The sequence below is a fragment of the Ammospiza nelsoni genome, chromosome 1 (assembly GCF_027579445.1).
Source record: "Ammospiza nelsoni isolate bAmmNel1 chromosome 1, bAmmNel1.pri, whole genome shotgun sequence".
NCBI classification, from domain to species: domain Eukaryota; kingdom Metazoa; phylum Chordata; class Aves; order Passeriformes; family Passerellidae; genus Ammospiza; species Ammospiza nelsoni.
In genome coordinates, this window is record NC_080633.1 from 107193069 (window position 1) to 107211901 (window position 18833).

The following is an 18833-nucleotide window of genomic DNA, read 5'->3' on the forward strand; positions in this document are numbered from 1 at the left end:
GACCTTTTATATTGTGGGTTTGCAAAAGCCAGCAGGAGGGTTTTGGCAAGGAAGTTACCAGCTGTCTCTGACTAATAAATATTACTCAGTGGTTCACATTTCAGATTATAAACTGCAAAGAAAGCTTATGAGATAGCCTCCAAGACAGTTTTATTTGCATTTGTAATATAGCCTATCCAGACAGCCACGTATTTTCATTAATTTGTTTCTATACATTTAAATACACATTCTTTCAGAAGATTTGTTTCATGTGCAGGAAATTTTGGAAACCTCAGCAAAGCAAAAAGAAAAGCACTGAAATTTCTTTGAACTCTGTCCTAACAGGAGAATGTTGAAGGTGCAGCATGTGACACTTGCAGACCAGGATCCTTTTATCTGAACCCTTCTAACCCCAGGGGATGCACACCTTGCTTTTGTTTTGGGGCAACCAGCAGCTGTCGCAGCACGGATCGTCGTAGAACCAAGGTGTACCAAAGATCTTTTTCTTTTCTGTCATGAACTTACACTTGTTCCATTAAGGAAATTCCAGATTTCTTCCAAAGTTGAAAATATATTTTAGTAGTTTCTAAGGATGAGAAATCTTCTCCAAACAATTCTCCAAGTGAAGATTTAGTACAGCTTTCTCAAGATTAGGAGTAGTCTGAAAGTGCTGTTCAGCAGAAATGGTGCTTTTCACCTGTTTGTTTACAAGTCACTAGTTGGACTGAAGTTGAGCTGGCCTTTATCGTGCTTGCTTTATCTTCAAACTCTTTGTCATCATTGAAGTCAATGATCTCCTTCAAGATGCTTTGATAAGCACAGATCATTTTACATGTCTATATTAGAGATGCATTAAGAATTGTGTGACACATTCTACAGAGATTGTGAAAATTTGCTTTCTTATCTCCCTGTAAAAGAGACATGACATCAAGTGTGAGAAACAAAGATTTTAGTAGCATAAATGGCTGTAGACTGAAAAATAATGTGACTGAAAAAAAAAGGCAACAGCTGCTTGAAAAAAGGCAAGAGAAAGGAAAAAAGAGGAGAGCTAGAGTGGTGGATGAGGAGTTTAGTTAAGGTTTAGACATAGACTAGATACAATCCAGATTGTGCCCTTTACTGTTTACAAGGAAAAGGTGAAAATGTGGCCTAAGTGAAATCAGTAAAAAACTTCCTCTAGTCATTACTTGTCCTCACCAACAACTGTTTATGAAAACATGTCTGTTTTTTTTGGGTTTTTGCTCTGGCCAGTCAAGGGCAATCCACCAGAACCCAGAACTGTTCTGGTACATCATACACATTATGCTCTCTTTCCTCCAGCATAATGATAAAAAAGAGGCATGGTCTTTCATGAAACAGCAGCCATAAACATAAAATGTGCATTAAAGAGGCAGGATGTTAGGCTACATTGCCTGCCTCTCTAAAATGTCATGCAATGTCCCCTCCCTCACAGTTAGCCTGTTCAAACTCTGTATTTGAGAGACAAAAATTTGATTTTGGAATGGACTTTAGAAAGCATCTCCAGCTTATATCCTCAGGTTTGTGTGCACAATTCCTAGTCACTCCCAGAAGGCTATGTCTTCCTGTGGCTAAAGACAGAATTTAGTTTCCAGGTGACAAACCAAATTCCTGCATCCCAAGTAGCTTTGACACTTCTTCATATTTTCCCACTCTTTTGAGGTCCATGGAATATCCATTGTTCAAAGACTTTAGGCTGTCTCTGAAGGGGTTAGAGCTCATGCTGAGGAAATTACAGAGGCTAAACAATTTCTTCTCATTACTTGGTGATGGTAGAGTTTTAACAAAGGATGAGGCGAACTTTTGTTTGCTTTATGTTTTTCATTAGTTTGTGGATATGAGGAACTGGCGCTTGGAGGCAGTAGATGAACATATGGACATTCCAGTCACTTTCAATCCAGTCAGTAACAGTGTGGTGGCTGATGTTCAAGAATTGCCAGCTTCTGTGCAAAATTTGTACTGGAGAGCACCACCAACCTACCTGGGAGAGAAGGTAAATGCCACTTAGCTCTTCTGGTTTAGTAACATGTAATCATTTCTTTACCAGTGTCATTGGTAAAGAGTCTCATTGTTTTTCTTAGATAAGTTTGTCTCTCTTCACTTGTCTCTCTTACCTGTCATGCCAGGAATCACAACGTTTTACTTCTGAATATGCTTTTGAAATTAACAGATAACACAGAATTAATCATATTGCTTGGTGCCAGACAGGTATTAATGTGAATAGCATGACCAAGAACTCAATGGCTCCAATGGCTTAAGCAGGTAGTACCTTCAGCTGCTTTTCTGAAGCCCAGAACATGTAGAACTTGGCAATGTGGCTGCTCTGAAACCCAGAACATGTAGGGCTTGTCACTTCTTTAGATTCTGTAGAGTATGACCTGGGCAGATTTCCAAAAGAGTAAAAGCTGATTATGTACTCAGTGGCACACAAAAGCCCCCAGCCTTTTGCTTTGGATATGCTGCTTGGGAAGAGCATCAACTGGTTTTCTACCCTTTGTGTTCCTTGGGCTGGTGGCTGCTCTGTCAGCCCGTGCATGGGAGCAGCCTTCTGCTCATGGTTAGTGCCATCAGCATCTCAGCCTAAGGGTTGCACCGATCAGGGGCCTCTGCTAATGGTGACTTGCAGGCCCAGAGCCCCCCTCCTTGGAGCTCTGACAGTGCCAATCCTTACCAGCCCATTGCAGGACACACAGGCTTTTCAGATGTGATCCTACTGACGCACAAGAGAAAACAAATGGTGTAGACACCAAGACATGAAAGATGGTTCAATTTTTGAAGTTTCTCCTAGTCCCTATTTTAGAGACTAGAGCAGTATTTTTCTTCCTGCTCTCCTATGCTCAGAGCTGTATATATATGTATCTCAGGTGAACAGCACGTTTAGTTTGAGTGCTTTTTCTTGACATTATAAAGGTTCTTATTTCAGTGCCCACAAATTATTTTTGAAAGGAATTTCATATTGAAGCACACATTATCACCTGCAGTGTTAAACCAAAAGTACTTTTGTTGTTCAGTAACAAGATATAAAGCAGGCAGTAACCCTTTTTAAACACGGCTGATGTGTTGTAAGATCAGTGCTGACTTATGTTGCATGTCCCAGTACCTGCCTAGGTCCTAGGCCTGCCATTACTTGCTCTTATTTACAATGACAGCACTGCAAATAAAATAGTTGTAATTTGGGTTCTGCTTTTGCTGTATGCTGTGTATGAGTGTATATTTTAACACAGGCAACACTGCAGTAATGAAAGTCCCACCAAAATGCTATCTAGCTGTGAGTTTACTAGTTCATAAATTTACCAGTTATTCATGTTGTTGTGTTTTGAAAATATCAGGGTTTGGTCTGCTTCCAGTGATAGCATCTCTTTTGGAAAATATGAACAAGATCACTTCAGCTATTTTTCTTTATGATGAGGGTATAAATACTGTTTTCCATTATCTGAACCTTTAAACTGGTTCCACTGGAACATTTATATTGAGCAAAGTATATTTTCTTTCCTCTCTCTGTCTTTTGTTTACAAAGTTAAAAGGAAATAAAATATAAAATGTGTAGCAGTACAGAAACTAAGAGTAATTGAGAAATTCAGATCATGTTCTCCGCATTTTCTTTTGTGTTTTATCATTCTATATAACAGACCATTTGTGACATTAGAAAATAAATACTACAGAATACAGAGGTTAGTTTATAACATCAATATTGTCCTATAAAAAAATTGAAAAAGTAATTTAACAGCCTCTCAAATGGTGCAGTTCTGAAACATGTTAAATAGGAAATCAACTCTAATTTGAATTTTCTTATGTTTTTTTTAAAGAATTCATTTATACAGGGTGATTGATTGTGTTGGCAAACTATAGCCAGTGTTCCAAATGATGCTTTTGAAAATGTAGTTGTGTGAGGAGAATGGCATTAATTATGGACCTATGATCCACAGAACAAATTTAGTGTTGAGATATCAGTGTTTTGTTTGTAATTCATCAGTGATATGCAGAGGAGTGTAGATCAAAGGCTGGTGCTTCCCTGTAGTAGAGCAGGACCTGACAAAGCAATTCTTCCATGGCAAAACCAAGGATAAGATGTAAGGGCAAATGAGAAAGGTAAACCAAAATAGGACATCCATGGCATAATGCCTGGTTTCACATGGTGCCCACAAATCTTCCTTTGAGGCTCTTCTTGGAACAGAAGCTATCTAGGCTGTGCCTGGAGCTTCCTGTGCTCCCAGGGTGTTTTGTACTGAGTCCCTGACACAGCACCAGGGACGTGCTGTGTTTGTTGGGTAATTCAGCCACACTTGCCTGTGTCTGTTCTGGGCAGCAGCCCCGTGTTCAGTTGCGTCTGAGGCCACCTGTGGTCGCCTGTAGCTGGTTTCAACTCAGCCTACAGGCATAGTCTCCTTACCACAGAACTAATACCAGTAGAAATCCTGTCCTGAAGGTAGGGCAAAGGAATCCTGATTGCATTCATGTTTGCAGTAAGTTTAGAAAATGCTGGCTTTAAACATGCTTAGTCTGCCTTCTTTTCATCCATGGCTATTCATGAGGTTCACCACCACTTTCACTGTCAGTCTGATGTCTGTTCTTGATGCACAAAATCTGCTCTGTACAGTCAGGGGAAGAGCAATATTTATGTAACCATGGGATTTCTCCATGACACAGGTGGTGTGAACCGAAATATGAAAAAAAAAAACCCATGACACAGGTAACCTTTCAGAAACCAGTATCTGCCCATATGTCAGATACACACAGTAAACAAAATAGAAAGTAACTTCTTCCAAACAGCAATATTTTCATATTTTTTCTAAAGAACAAGGAGTAAATGTGTTATTTATAGTGCTGGAAGATGAGATAAAATGGAATAAAAATTTACATTAATATCAACCAATAGTGCAGTAAAGTATATCTGGTCTTGTGCATTTTGTTACAGCTTTCTTCATATGGTGGCTTCCTAAGTTACCAAGTGAAATCTTTTGGCTTACCTAGCGAGGGCATGGTTCTTCTGGATAAGAAACCTGATATACGACTAACAGTAAGCTTTAAAATACTATTTTTTTCCTATAAGCAATACATGCTTACTTAACAACTATGGCAAATAGTGGACTTAACTATTGAAACATTAATTTAACTGTTAAAACCATTAACTATTTCTATGAAAGTGATTTTACTTAATTTTGCTCAAAACCATCAACACATCTGTCTCTGTTGCCAAAGTAACATATTATTAAGCATAACTGATTTGCAGAGCAAGTAAACAGATAAACTGGGATTTTCTCTGTAGAATATGCCTGTGGAAAAAAAATAATCAATGCATTGCACACTTGTCAACAAGTATGGCCTCATCTCTGCAAAAGATGCCCTGGATTTCATGTGTAATTAATCTCATGTTCTCTGAGATTTTTTTTTCAGCATAAAACTAAGCATAATTATAAGAGTTCAAGGGACGGAAACAAATATGCAATTTAGGTTCACAGTTTTTTAATTTAACCACTTTAGAGCCAAAATCTGTTTGTTGAGATTCTCAAGAGGATGTTTTGTTTCCTCAACCCATCAGAAATACAAATTGAATGCTCCAGGATTCTTATTGGGAAATGTACCTCATAAACTGCTACCATAATACCCAAAGTTGCTGGTGCACTGGGATACAAAAAAGAGTGTTTCAAAATGCAAAACCATTTTTATTCTAAGGTAATAACTAGTTGCTTTGAAAGGTGATCAGCATTAATTTGATTCTCTTGATGTTTTACAAGGTTGTTAATAGGCAAAAGCAGTGAAAACCTTGCTGGCACCAGAACACAGTGCTCACTACACCACTTTCCTGAAAAAAAGGTGTACAGTTTTCCTAATATTACTCAGTTTTGATCCCCCAAACAACAGGATTAATGTGCTTCACCAAATTTTATTGTATCTGAACACTTTCCCATAACAAGTAGTGAAACAGCAATGTTATATCCTCATTCTCACATAGGGCCAACACATGGAAGTTGTTTATATAGATCCCAACAACCCACTGCCTGATCGTCAATATTATGGCCGAGTGCAGCTGGTTGAGGTAAGAACTGAAAAAGGAATGGCCTTCTTTTCTTTCCAGAGTCACAGAAAAATGCACACATGCAGAATAGGTGCAGAAATACCAAATACTTGGTAATGGTGAGGAATATAAACTTAAACACCGTAGACCATAAATATAAAGAACATTTTTTATCTCTCTTTACTGCCACAATGAACCTGGGTCCTGGTTCAGGACACCTAATTTTAACACCTCTGGGCTGGGCATCTTGTCCAATATAGCCCATAGCATTCCCTCCAGGGCCAATGGAGTAATGGTGAATCAGTCCTCAATAGAAGGTGATTCATTGCAGCCACAGACTTTACTTAATAGGGATGGAATGAATTGTTATCTGTTTTCCTTGGTGTCTAGGTACTAGTTTAGAATGGGGTGTCCCAACATTCAGGTAGGTGAATTCAGCAGGGATTATTCCTACCTTAAACCTGTGCTCAGAAGGTTGAACTGGGTAATTTATTTCATATGCAGGCAAAGGAGATGTTTCTTCAAGCCAAATTCCATTTTCAGCAATGCAGTGTTTATTAACAGCAAGAAAGCCTTGAAAGATTGGTCTTCATGTTTTTATGGTTTGATGGGTGATATCTCAACGAAATGTGGATGACTGAAGAACCTACAGGCTTCTTCAGTTTTTAATACCTCAAAGCCATACTTACCTTGCACAGTCAAAGCTACACCCTTTCTTCATGCGCATTATTCTTTTTTCCACCCATTGTGTGTCTGCGCTCCTGGACTCTATTACCCCACACCAGCTGGCACTAGGCAAGTCTACTCCAGCATGTTTTCTCCCTTTCTCTGCCCTCAGGTCTTCTCTGAAGCTACTCTTTCAAGCAGCTGCAGCGCTGTGCTCGTTTTGTACCCCTTGATGTGCAGGGCAGTGCTGTGCTCAGTTTGTGTCCCTTGATGTGCAGGGCAGCGCTGTGCTCATTTTGTGTCCCTTGATGTGCAGGGCAGCTTCAGGCACGCCAGCAGCGGCCAGCTGGTGTCCCGGGGAGAGCTGCTGACCCTCCTGTCCCGGCTGGATGGCCTGCACATCCGGGCCCTGTACTTCACGGAGACGCAGCGGCTGGCGCTCGGGGAGGTCGGGCTGGAGGCAGCCAGCAGCGAGGGCAGCGGCAGCGTCGCGCACAGCGTGGAGATGTGTGACTGCCCGCCCGGGTACGCCGGTGACTCGTGCCAGGTAGGAAACACCCTGTGCCTCCACACTGTGCCATTACCTTGTGTCTTTGCCTACAGCTATGTGTACTGGGCTGGTTAGAGGAGCAGGATGGTGGTTAAAGTAATTAAGTGTGCTTCCTGTAAGCCTGTGCACTTTTAATGGCTTGAGTGCTTTCACCGTCTGAGAAGCACTGTGGTTCTACTGTGATTGTGGTTCTACTTGTGATTGCTTTTATGGAGCTGCAAGCATAATTTTGCATATGTAAGGCCCTATGGTGAGGGATTCTTCTATGACACCCTCTGAGAGGCTGAATAATCTCTTACTTTACTGGAGAGCAGGTCAGAATTGACTTAATGGAAGTCTGTGAGACCACACATGGTAGAGAAGGTTCCCGGTGTTTCTTATTTTAGCGGGGTCCAAGGGAAGTAGCCTGAATCCAGACAATTCAGGATACTATGTGTGTAGAAAAACATGTGAAAACTGAAATTAACGTATTTGCAAAAAATATTTGGAGATGCGTTTATGAAAGATAGTGTAGGCTTTGCAAAATAATGCTATTGGCTGAAGCCTGGCACTACAGCTGTATATCCTGTCCTTGATGCAGTTCCTGTAGCTGTAATTCTTTTGCTTGTTACTTTGCTTAGCTTAGAGCTTGGCTGTTGCCATGTGTAAGCACCCAGTGCAGCAGAATAAAGCACCAGAGAGATAAGCAGTGCACAAAATATGAGGAATTACTCTCTGAAAATGGTCGAGTATTACCATAAAGTGGCAATTGCTGTACTAACCTTGTAAAAGCTTTTTGAATTGAAAATGAATGATTAGTATCTAGGCTGGAGCAGCTGCAGGGAGACTGAACAAAATCATGTATGACTGGCTTACATTCTGTGTATGCATCCACTGCTCAGGACAGCTAATTCATCATCTACAGAGTAACCATTTGATGAGTATTTTTGATTTTTTCACACTTCCATTGCTCTGTGCCACACACAAATTGATGAGCATTGACTGAAAATTCTACTGCCATCCCATTGTTTTCAATATACTGCCTTGGTTAAATTAAGCTTTTGGGGTTTTTTTAATGTAACCTGGTGAAAATACAAAGCTAAGGGAAGTGATCAAGACATTCACTGGGAAGTTCGTAATCCCTGTATATTTATGCAGCATTACTCAGCCAGTGATTTACTGCTCTAATCACCAGGCTGTGTCTGGCTGCCTTAGGTGGGGAGGAGGTGATGCCTGCCACACCCTGACTTAGGTATATATTGAGCTACAGGAACTGCAGGGTTACTAACCTCAGGAGCGGTGCTGTGTGCCGAGCGACTTGACTCACGGATAAAGTTTAAAGGTGGGGCCCATCCTGGCCCAAAACCTCATTAATCTGAGTCAGAAGCTGGAGAAGAAGGGGGAGTAATAAGAGAAAGAACAGTGAGCACCGAAGGGAGAGCAGCGAATGGTCACAGGGGAGCCAAAGTAAAATGATGGCCCGAGCACAGAGGCCAACAAATGCAGGATGGCTGGTTGTCACTTTAGTGTCCCTTGGGCATTGCCTAGCACAAGATATACAGCAGAGGCTCTCCTATCCCCACCTTCAAGAGAGGAGTCAGTGGCAACAAGTTCAAATGGATTTTTATCCAAGAGAGGTAATTTGCTCATTTTTTTCTTCCTCACTTCCTTCCTTCTTTCACTTTGTTTTTAAATGAACTGATTTGGTAACAAGTTCTATATTACTTAATATAGTTTAAACTTCTATATTACTTAATATAGAAGTAATGAGAAGATTAACCTTTTGTCTCAAAGTACTTTACTAACAAAACTGTGTACAAGAGATTTGTTTTAAATTGCTGTTTACTTGAAAACAATGATCCTAAAAAGCACTTGAAAGTGCCTGGAGCTTTATCTTCATGTGGAATCAGTTTGTCATTTGTGTGGAATCACAAATGCTGCTTCAAAAACAATGTGCCCACGTACTCCAAATGTGTCACTTTAAAGACAGCATAAATAGAAAAACAAAAGGCTGTACAGATTTTTTTCCAAATGCAATTAGATGTATTTTTAAAATGTCTGATTTATTTTTCTCTCCAAAAAGAGACTTTAAGTAAATAAAATCTATATGCATTAGAGCATGTATTTAGTCATGCTGTTTAATGTATTTTAGGCCCTGGTTTCTTCTGAAGCTGTGTATGTTGGCTCCCTGTTGTTCAGGGAAAATATTCACTCTTTAATAAATTTGTCTGAAAAACTTCAGCTGTCTATTCTAAATTTAGTCCTTGCTCATACTGAAGTCAGTATTCAAAGCTGTTGATGGTATTAGTATTCTGCATACTTCTTTTTTTCCACAATTATCCTGCATGTAGAAAAGGCAAAGATGGCAGTAGTGATTGCTGTTTCAACAGCAGCAATTCAATATTCTTTTTGAGATTGCTTTGTGAGAGATGAGTATTTTTTTCCCTGTGGTAGTTCTGTCATTGAAAAATTCTCTGGTTAATCCTGCCTCTGCATAAATACTTATGCCTCCAACCACTGGAATATGATTTGTGACACAATCCCACAGACCCTTTGCTCTTCAGATTGTTTCCATCAGTCTTGGTGGTGCACTTACTACGAGGAAAGATTTATGGCTTTAGAGTTCATCTGTCACTTGTTCTCTGTGTGTTGCTGGGGCCAGCCCCTGCCCGTGAGGCAGAGGCAAGGCAGAGGTGCAGCTCACAAGAACATTGCTGGAGGCGGGAACCTGGGAGGTGCTGCCTTCGTGGGGAGCACGGCTTTCTCCCCGCTTCTGTGAGCTTTTGATCCTCCTTGCACCATGCCAGCTTAGTTCCTGGAGAAAAGAGCTACAGAATAGGAAGTACAGACTGATGTCTGGTAGTTTTTAGTGTGGTTGGTGTGCCCAGAATATTCCAGGAGAAGATGAGCATGGATTTTTGATCTGTATGCAGCAGGACTTCATGCCCATGAGGAATTCCTTGTGATTTCCCTGCTCATGCCAAGCAAGAGCCTGGTTTTAACATATTAGTTACTACCTCCCTGCTGTAGGTAAACAAACTTGATGTTTCTTCCTTCATTCAGAACGTCCCTCTGGATTAGCTCCCTGTTTAAATCCAGCTCTGATCTGACAGGCTGTGCTCCTGCTCCTGTGCCCTCAATAGTTGGAACATTCTTGTCATGCTTTCCCTGTCTCCAGGGCAAGCCTGTACTTAGAAACTAGACCACTGTATATTTTGTTACATCACCTAGCTATGTCTAGGTGTGCCTTTAGCTCTTGGTAGACTAAATTGTGGAAGTCATGATGAATGTATGTAAAAGGTATCCAGAACTGTTTCCAAGGAATAGGGAAATTATTATCAAGATATAGCCACTAATTAGTGTGTGAGATTTCCAGGTGCTCTTCTTTAGATTCACACTACAATGTTCTCATACTCAAATACTTTCTGTGGTTTAGAAATCATATTCTACACCTTTGTACGTAGCCACAGGAAATGTATTTTTCTCAGGGGTTAGAGTCAAAATGATTAAACCATCACTGCCATAGTGTCTAAAGCACAGGGTTCAGACTAAACTTCATCTCCATTAATTGTTATTTACTGCATTAAAAAAATTAAGCAACATTATGAGCTTAGGAGAGCTTGAGAGGAAATTCATGCCTTCACTACTCCTTAGAAATAGAAAACACTTTCAAAATGCACTTCCTGTAACATATAAAACTTTCTACCAATGCTCACCATTTTTTTTTCTTGCTTCTTGATGTCTAGGACTGTGGCATTGGATTTTATCGTGAGAATAAAGGAATATTTGCTGGACGCTGTGTGCCCTGCAACTGCAACGGAAATTCAAATAGATGTCAAGATGGTAGTGGAAAATGTATTGTAAGTAATTAGTGACATTCAGTAAATTACTGGGAAGAAAAGGAGTAAACAACATTTCTCTTACTGCAGTATGGACCATAGAGTATTGTTAAATTCCAAGGAACTAAGAGTAATCCTTGTATGTCTTATTCTCTTAATTTTATACTGTTAATGAGCATAAGATGGGTACACTTAAATGTACATTTAATGTAACTGTGATTGATTGGATGAATTTGTGTCCTTGTCTTAATTTCTTTCTTTCACCTGTAATTTTTGTTTGCTCCTGGTTACAAAAAAGTCACCAAACTTTTACATAAGGAAACATTTGTAATTTATAGTAATCCTGGGTCTTATCCTGAGTTATGCAGTCCTGAACTTTATACAGATATACTAGGATATGTCTGTATGATGATGACAAACAGCACATTCATGTATAGCATAGGGCTTTGCAGAACCTTGTTTAATCAGCTTCAGTGCATCTTCACTAATCATAATCTACAGCTGGATGAGTTAAAAATATTGAATTAAATAAGATGAAACAAAAGTAATAGAAGTTAGATTAACTAGAAGATTTCAGCTCTTACTGAAGGTGTGGTGGGGTAGATTTTGCTCCCTGGCACTCTGTATTAAACCCAAAGCAGCCCCATGGGAGTGGATCAGCCCTCAGCAATGGAAGTGTGACACTTGGCTGACTGTGCTTCTCCAGTGTGTATCCATGATGCTTCTTTGAATAGCTTATCCTGAAAAATTCCCCCTTGAAAAGCTTTTACTAATTTTCATTTACTGTGCAAACAAGAACCTTGCCAACATCTTTCATGGTCTGTCTTTTCTGTTACTTCTTCCTCATTCGCAGAGCATCCATTCTGCCTGCGGTGCATTCCTGCGTGTTATGTCATTCTCCCTGATTTTGTTTCAACCAACCCTGTTGCTTTAATGGAAACTATAAACCAATTCAGCACATTCTGGGAGATGACTTACAGGCTGCTGCTTTGGAGGGGCAGGGCAGGCTGTGACAAGAAAGTGCTGCGGCGCAGCAAGAAAGATCAAGAAGTTTCACTTCAGATTAGAATTATGAAGGAAAATTTTACTTTCACCTCATGAAGTATGTGATCTAAGTTTTTCTTTATCTCATCCTTCTCACAGCTGGATTAACTTTCAGATAGGTAGAGCTAAATCAGCCCTTAGTCCTGGGCAGGCAAAGTCATCCAGAATAATGTGGTGAAAAATGAAAGCCCTGAGGGCCTTTATTTCCGTCATGAGCTTCCGCCCAACCAAGAACAAGTTTGTCTCTCAGTAGAGGAGCCATGGGACAAAAACCTGACATGGTGCAGAGAAGACAAGGAGGCTTCCCACTGTGGAGCCATCAAGTTCCACATCCAAAGTGCAAAGCTTGTTCACTTGGCTTCCTGCTCCTCACCTGAAGCCCCAGACCTGAGTACCTACATTTGTCAGTGTCTCTCCAGTGACAGCCTCCAGAGGAGGCTTTGTGAGGGAGGCTAAGCCCAGGCTGGCTCCTTTCCCTGTGCAGGAGCAGCACAGCCCTCCCTGGCTCAGGCAGTCGCTCTCCTACTGCAGCATGCTGCTGGAGGGAGAGGAGTGCACTGCCATGCTGCTGGAAGAGGGGAACAATGGAGGGCAGGGGGAGGTGGAGAAGAATGAAGACCTTGGTTCTCATGTGAAGGGAAAAAGCATTTCTCTGCCATTAATCAGGCTTTGTGTCCTCGTGGTCCCTGCCCTTCCTCCTGGAAGGCACATTCCCTCAGCAGCAGCATGGTGCTGAGACTTGCTGATCCCATGGCATGTTGCTTCATGTCACGGAGCCCCACGTGTTTGACGTAACCTCGGCAGCTCTGCTGTGGCCCTGACACTGCTCTGACTCCCTGGTACCATATGGGGGCATATGCAGTCAGCTGGAAGTTTTCCTTTAGGGTTTGCAGTACTTGGTTTGGAGATGCTGTGACTCTAGAGCTGTCTCTGACCCTGTAAAACCTGAAGGAAGACCCATGAGGGAGTTGCTGCTCTGGCTTCATTGCACTGTGCCTAGGGAATTCCAGCCTTTATATGCCATGTATCTAGAGGAGCAGCATGGCACATTTAGGGTGGCTTATATGTGAAATAGCTGAAATTTGCTTTGCAATTGCAGAATTGCTTCAGTTTCTATAGAGAGAGCGAGCAAAACAAAAAGCCAGGGGATAACATTTTGGGAGGAGGTTGCTCTAAGAAGAAACCAGCACAGATATTTTAAATACATTTCTTTTACTCTTTCTGCAGTTGAATTTATTATTCAAGATTATGAAAATTGACAGTAATTTTTTAGAAATGTTCTGAATTTTCCGTTAGGCTTTTGCAGGAACATATGCACCAGCTTTCATAGAGGCTACATTTTAAAAAGGTTTCTTTTGCAAACATAGTGCCTTTGTGATATTTGATGTTTAACTTCATGTCAAATGGCTCATATGGGAACTGGAGCTTCTCCTGTTCTTTCCCAGAATCAGAACCTTTTATCAATGAACCACAGATATAGTTCTTTAACCAAAATGGAAACAAATTAGGGGTTACCACCTGAGGGAGGAGCTTGTGGTTGAGGGAATCTGGTGTGGAGAAATGGGAAGGAGAATGGAGTTTTAGAGGAGATGAGAGAGACAGAGCTGTTTCTCATTTGTAGGGAAAAGCACCCCTCTTCTGCCAGTCATGGTAGTAGGGTCTTCAAATATAGCCCTGAGCCACTGAAGTCCCTGAAATGGAAGCACAGTTTGCTCAGTGACTGCTTCCAGCTGATTTCCTGCTTCCTTTTTCCCATCTTTTGCTCTGTTAGTAAGCCTTCAGCTCTGTGGTACATTTGATCAGTCTGTTGCACAGAAGACAAACAGTTGTAGAACTTGGGAGTGTGAATGCCTCTGAACTGCTAGTCATTTGATATTTTTCTTATGGCTGCTTATGTATTTTTATGCTGCTCGTGTATTTGAACAACTTCTATTTTAAATTAGCAACGCTTTAGGTAATGCAAAGGCAACTTCCTTATTCTGTACCCATAAGATATAAACGTATGACAATTAGACAGCACTAGAATGAAGAATATTTCTAAACCAAGATACAATTCCCAACAATTTTATCATGGGAAAAGGGGTCAGCTGCATCAGTTTCAATAGTATTCTTAGCTTTTGCTTTCTATTATTTATTCCAGTTACTACAGAAAAATACAAGTAACACATACACTGGAGAAACTACATGAAATTCAATTCTGGTCTGAATCTACTACATGAAACAATTTTTGCGTTTATTTAATGAGATTTTTAAAGGAATGTACTTGGGCTCAATTGATTGCATGCTTTTAGATGGTATCTGCCTTCTAAGTAGTGTTAAGATGCAACATTTAAAGTTTTATATAAATGTAGTGACTTTTAATTGTAATATGAAGACAGCATTAATGGAATGCTCCTTTACTAACTGTGAATCTGGCTGAGTTTCTTTAAAAAGATGATTAATTCAACTTATTTATCTGTTGCTTTTCCACAAGAGGAAGGAAATTGTGCTTTGTTAGCACAATTAGAAAATGGACTGAAATTGTTCTATCCTGGCTGTGAAGGCAGTTTGGCCATAAATGCTTGCTTATATGGAAGAAAAAGAACATATTCTCTAAGTAAATAGGCTGTATTTCTTTAAATAATAGTAAAGCCATATTGAGTGTTAAAGTACTGCTAAATGTCTTGCTCATTTCCTTTCAAAGGACTGTCAGTACAATACTGCTGGGGAGAAATGTGAGCACTGTAAAGATGGTTATTTTGGAGATGCCACTCAAGGTTCCTGCCGGGAATGCCCTTGCCCATATACAAACAGGTACAGTAAAAGCTTGTAAGAAGAGTCAAGCAGGGGAGGGAAGAAAAAAAAAAAAGAGGGAGAGAGGAAAAAAAACTCCCAAAGCCCAAACTCTGCTACCATAGGAATATAATGATCTTCTCTGTTCTTTTATTGAGAGCTTGGTGGTCTGTCTTGCAGCATTGCCTTTTTTAGTAAGCTGAGTATGCCAATTCTCATTCAGATCCTGAACTTCAGAGGCCCACTGCGCATAACCTTGGGGAGACCCAGACAGTAGAAGTGGGCTTTTTTTCAAAACCACCAGTACTTCTCCTTATAATGAGAAATCTACCATGAGGTCTTTTCCCTTACTGGGCATATCCAGAATCCTTTTTTTTTTTTACTGGAATGGAAGGTGTTTAGCACCATTACTCTGGCTAGGAGATAAGAGAAAACAGTGAAACGGTGAACCTTTTACAGGAATTCAGAAAAAATATTAAGATGCAAAAGTAATATAAAAACATTTAAGGTCTTAAGCACATATCTAGAACTGTTTTAGAGTATGATTGCTTTTCCTGTGGAAGTTCTGTTTGAAAGGGTAAACATACTGAGATGAAAAGTGAAAAAATGAAACTTACTTGTATCTAATAAGGTTGCCAGGCTTTCAAAGCTGAGCAGTTAATGGCGTTTTAAATGCACGGTATGTTTAGCCAGATTATCATCATTGGTCACTTCCAAACCATGGTAAATAAAATCAAATTTAAAACAAACCAAACAAACCCTAAGCTATAAATTGCTAAAGGCACCACATGGTATTTGCCAGGTGCATTAGCACACACCATGTAACCTTAAGTAGGAGATTTACACCACCAGACAATAGACAGGTTTATAATTTATCAGAGAACTCTCTGATAGATCTGGTTTTGACAGCCTCTTCTGCACGTGCTTGCCTGAGGCTGACTGAACATGTTTTTAGTCATCATTTGCCTTCAGAGCTCTGAAATATCTAGGGAGACCATAAACCTGTGCAGTTTCATAACTGCAGATGAGGGTGGTGAATATCATTCTGGACATAGGAAATGCACTCCACCTGGCATTACTGGAGTTGACAATTTTCCATCCAGTCAAATTCGAGTAATTCTTAGTGCAGACCTCTCTTTTGATACACAGACTTGCTTTATCTAACTGTTCATAGATTAAAAAATTAAAATAGCAAACACAGCCCTGCTTCACATCCTGCCTTCTCCTTCACAAACATTGAACTTTGAATCTAGACACATCTGCTTGAAAGAGCAGAGAAAAAAGTTCATTGTGTTTACCAGATCCTTGGGATTCCAAAAATTGTGCACCACTCTACTTTGCCTTGGTTAAAAAAACCCTAAATAACATTAGCTGCATAAAAATATCCTTTAGTGTTCTCATCCATTGAAAAGGAAAGGTGTATAAACATGAGGAAACGTATGTCTAGCACAGGCTATTGGTTCTTGCCTACTAAGATAAAATAGCTACCCAGACTTGTTTTATGACATCACTATTAAGGTTTATTTTAGGAATTCCTTTGGGTAGTGAACTATTACACTCAGGCCACAGGGCCAGGAAATTATAATTTTTTGAGTCTAAGGAAGTGATTTGCACAAAAAAAAAATAAACTTCAAAGAATTAGTCACAATAAATTATCTAGAGGCAATTAAATTAGCTGAGAAGTAATAATTTGGTGGTATAAAAACTTTTTAATCTGAAAGTCATTAAACTGAACCTCTGGAGTGTCAAACCTATTTGATCATGTGCTCCCAATAATATTTTTGCTTCTTCTCAAAGATTTGCAGTTGGCTGTGTGGCAAATGGTGAAGAAATCCAGTGTCTCTGCAGAGAAGGCTACACCGGAGCTCGCTGTGAGCGGTGAGTAACCTGTTTCTCGAAACAGAATTTTGAGAGATGATAAAAGGAGGGATGTCTGTATTGGGACAGACACATGTGGACATATGGACATGCACCTATGCACAGTATGTATGTCCATAAGGAGCAACTATTTATATGAATAGCTGCTGAAGAGTGGTGCTGTGGTGTAATTCCACTCAAAAACCCAATACTCCCTGGGGAAATGTAAGCAATTCTCCACAGACTACTGACTGCACCATTTTTACTGAGAAGAGGTGTCTGCCCCTTTGCTGAAATGCCCTATGCCTTGCCTCGTCCTGCACTCTGGTAATAATGACTCCCTCTTATTTCACCCCTTTTCAAGCTAAAAACATTTTCACCTTTTCCTCCAGTGTGTACAATGTTGCCTCCATGGTCTCATCCAACAGCAACCATGTAACATTTAGCACCATGTCCTTCATCCCAAATCATTCTGGTGTGCTCCTCAGTTGGAGCTTACACACACCAGGCTGAAGCCATCTCTTTTGCTGGAACATTGCAGCAGTCTAGCAAAGCAAGAGAGGAACAACAGGGCAGTTTCAAGCAGCCAGAGGACCCAATTTCACTGAGTTTCAAATCCAGAGAGAACTGAACTGTAATGGAGTGATGTTGTCTGGTTTGCAAATTTGAAGCTAATAGGTCATGATGTCATATCTGAAGGCAGGACCTGCAGTAGGACCTGGTCTTGTCCTCCAAGACTGGTGCCTTTGACCCTGTCTAATCTGCAGTTTGTAGGTATTTTCTGTTCCAGGTGTAGCTGTACCTCAGCTGCTCATCATGGCCCTTTGATCCTGCATTATCCCCCTTACAGATCTTACCACAGAGTGACTTCTAGGAATAGTACCTATCCGGTGTGAACAATGTATTTTACCTTTAAAATATTTAGAGCTCAGTCACACAGACTGCTTTGCTGGCAGGAGGCAAGAGGGGGTATCACACAGCAGAAGGGTGATGATGTCATTCAGTGCTGTTGCTGTTGGAAATCTCAGCTGTGCTTGCAGTGTGATACCCCTCAGTACATGTTTTGTGCTGGGATCACAGACCAGAATGGTATGGTTTGCTTGGTTAAGCCTTGTCAAATTCTTGTCAGATTAAGTGAATTATTCCTGCAAGAGCACTGTGGGAGTTTTATTTTTAGAAAAAAATTCTGCAGCATTCACAAAGATATTTTTAGCATAGTGCAGAGGATACTGTAAACCAAAAATATATTATTTCTGTCTAAGTCAAGACATGAAATCAAAAGTTCTTGAAAGTTTCTTCAGGCGAATAACTGGGTTTTTATCTCAAGGGAAAGTATATTCCACAGAATTAGTTTCAACTATGTAATAAATATTACTTGTATCTCTTTATCTAGCTGTGCTCCTGGATATTTTGGAAATCCACAAAAATATGAAGGCTTCTGTCAGAAATGTAACTGTAATAATAATGGACAGCTGGCTAGCTGTGACCACCTGACTGGAGGTATGTGAGGGCCTGTGAATGGAGCATTGTTCTGAATGGAAGGGGGAGCATTGTTTTCTCCTTGGGGAGCAAAGAAGGAAAAGGAGGAAGGTACTTGGATAAGCTGAACTGAAAGAAAGATCTAGGCTTACAAGACATGTAAATAATTTTTTTACAAAATGTAAAATTTCCTAAAACACAACACCACAGTAATAGAAGGGCTGTCCATGAGTCATCAAGTTTACCCTTTTAAATGGTTTTGTCTTGTATTTCCCTCCATAAATACTGCCAAGTTTTTGTTTTTGTTTCATGGCAGTGTTTTTAAATATATCATGGTTCCTTTGTTGACAGGGTTAAGTCATATCCTGCCAGTCTGTCTTACGGATTTAGGAAACTGAACATCCTCAAAATGTCTTTTTAAATGTCTTTTTAAAATGTATTTGGCACAGTTTAATGAAATCTTCATATTCTACTTCAGGCACTGCCGTCTTAGGTATCCAAGCTTCCTGCATTTGCAATGGAAGTTAGAACCTGACTCAGGAGGCTCTTTTATAAATCCTGCTACACTGCTCTTGTAGCTAAAACAGTAATGATTTCCCAGAACCAGTCACACATGTACTTCACTACTAGTAAG

At 40.2% G+C, this 18833-nt stretch overlaps 1 protein-coding gene across 1 annotated transcript in view; it reads left to right on the top strand.

The window, feature by feature from the left end:
- LAMA3 (laminin subunit alpha 3) overlaps nucleotides 1–18833 on the top strand; it is a 105350-nt gene that overhangs the window by 59219 nt on the left and 27298 nt on the right. Inside the window, exons 36-44 of the mRNA XM_059477475.1 lie at nucleotides 325–465; nucleotides 1826–1990; nucleotides 4913–5014; nucleotides 5951–6034; nucleotides 6996–7226; nucleotides 10955–11068; nucleotides 14775–14884; nucleotides 16661–16741; nucleotides 18114–18220. Coding sequence (XP_059333458.1) covers nucleotides 325–465; nucleotides 1826–1990; nucleotides 4913–5014; nucleotides 5951–6034; nucleotides 6996–7226; nucleotides 10955–11068; nucleotides 14775–14884; nucleotides 16661–16741; nucleotides 18114–18220 — 1135 coding nt within the window. The remainder of the gene's footprint in view (nucleotides 1–324; nucleotides 466–1825; nucleotides 1991–4912; nucleotides 5015–5950; nucleotides 6035–6995; nucleotides 7227–10954; nucleotides 11069–14774; nucleotides 14885–16660; nucleotides 16742–18113; nucleotides 18221–18833) is intronic.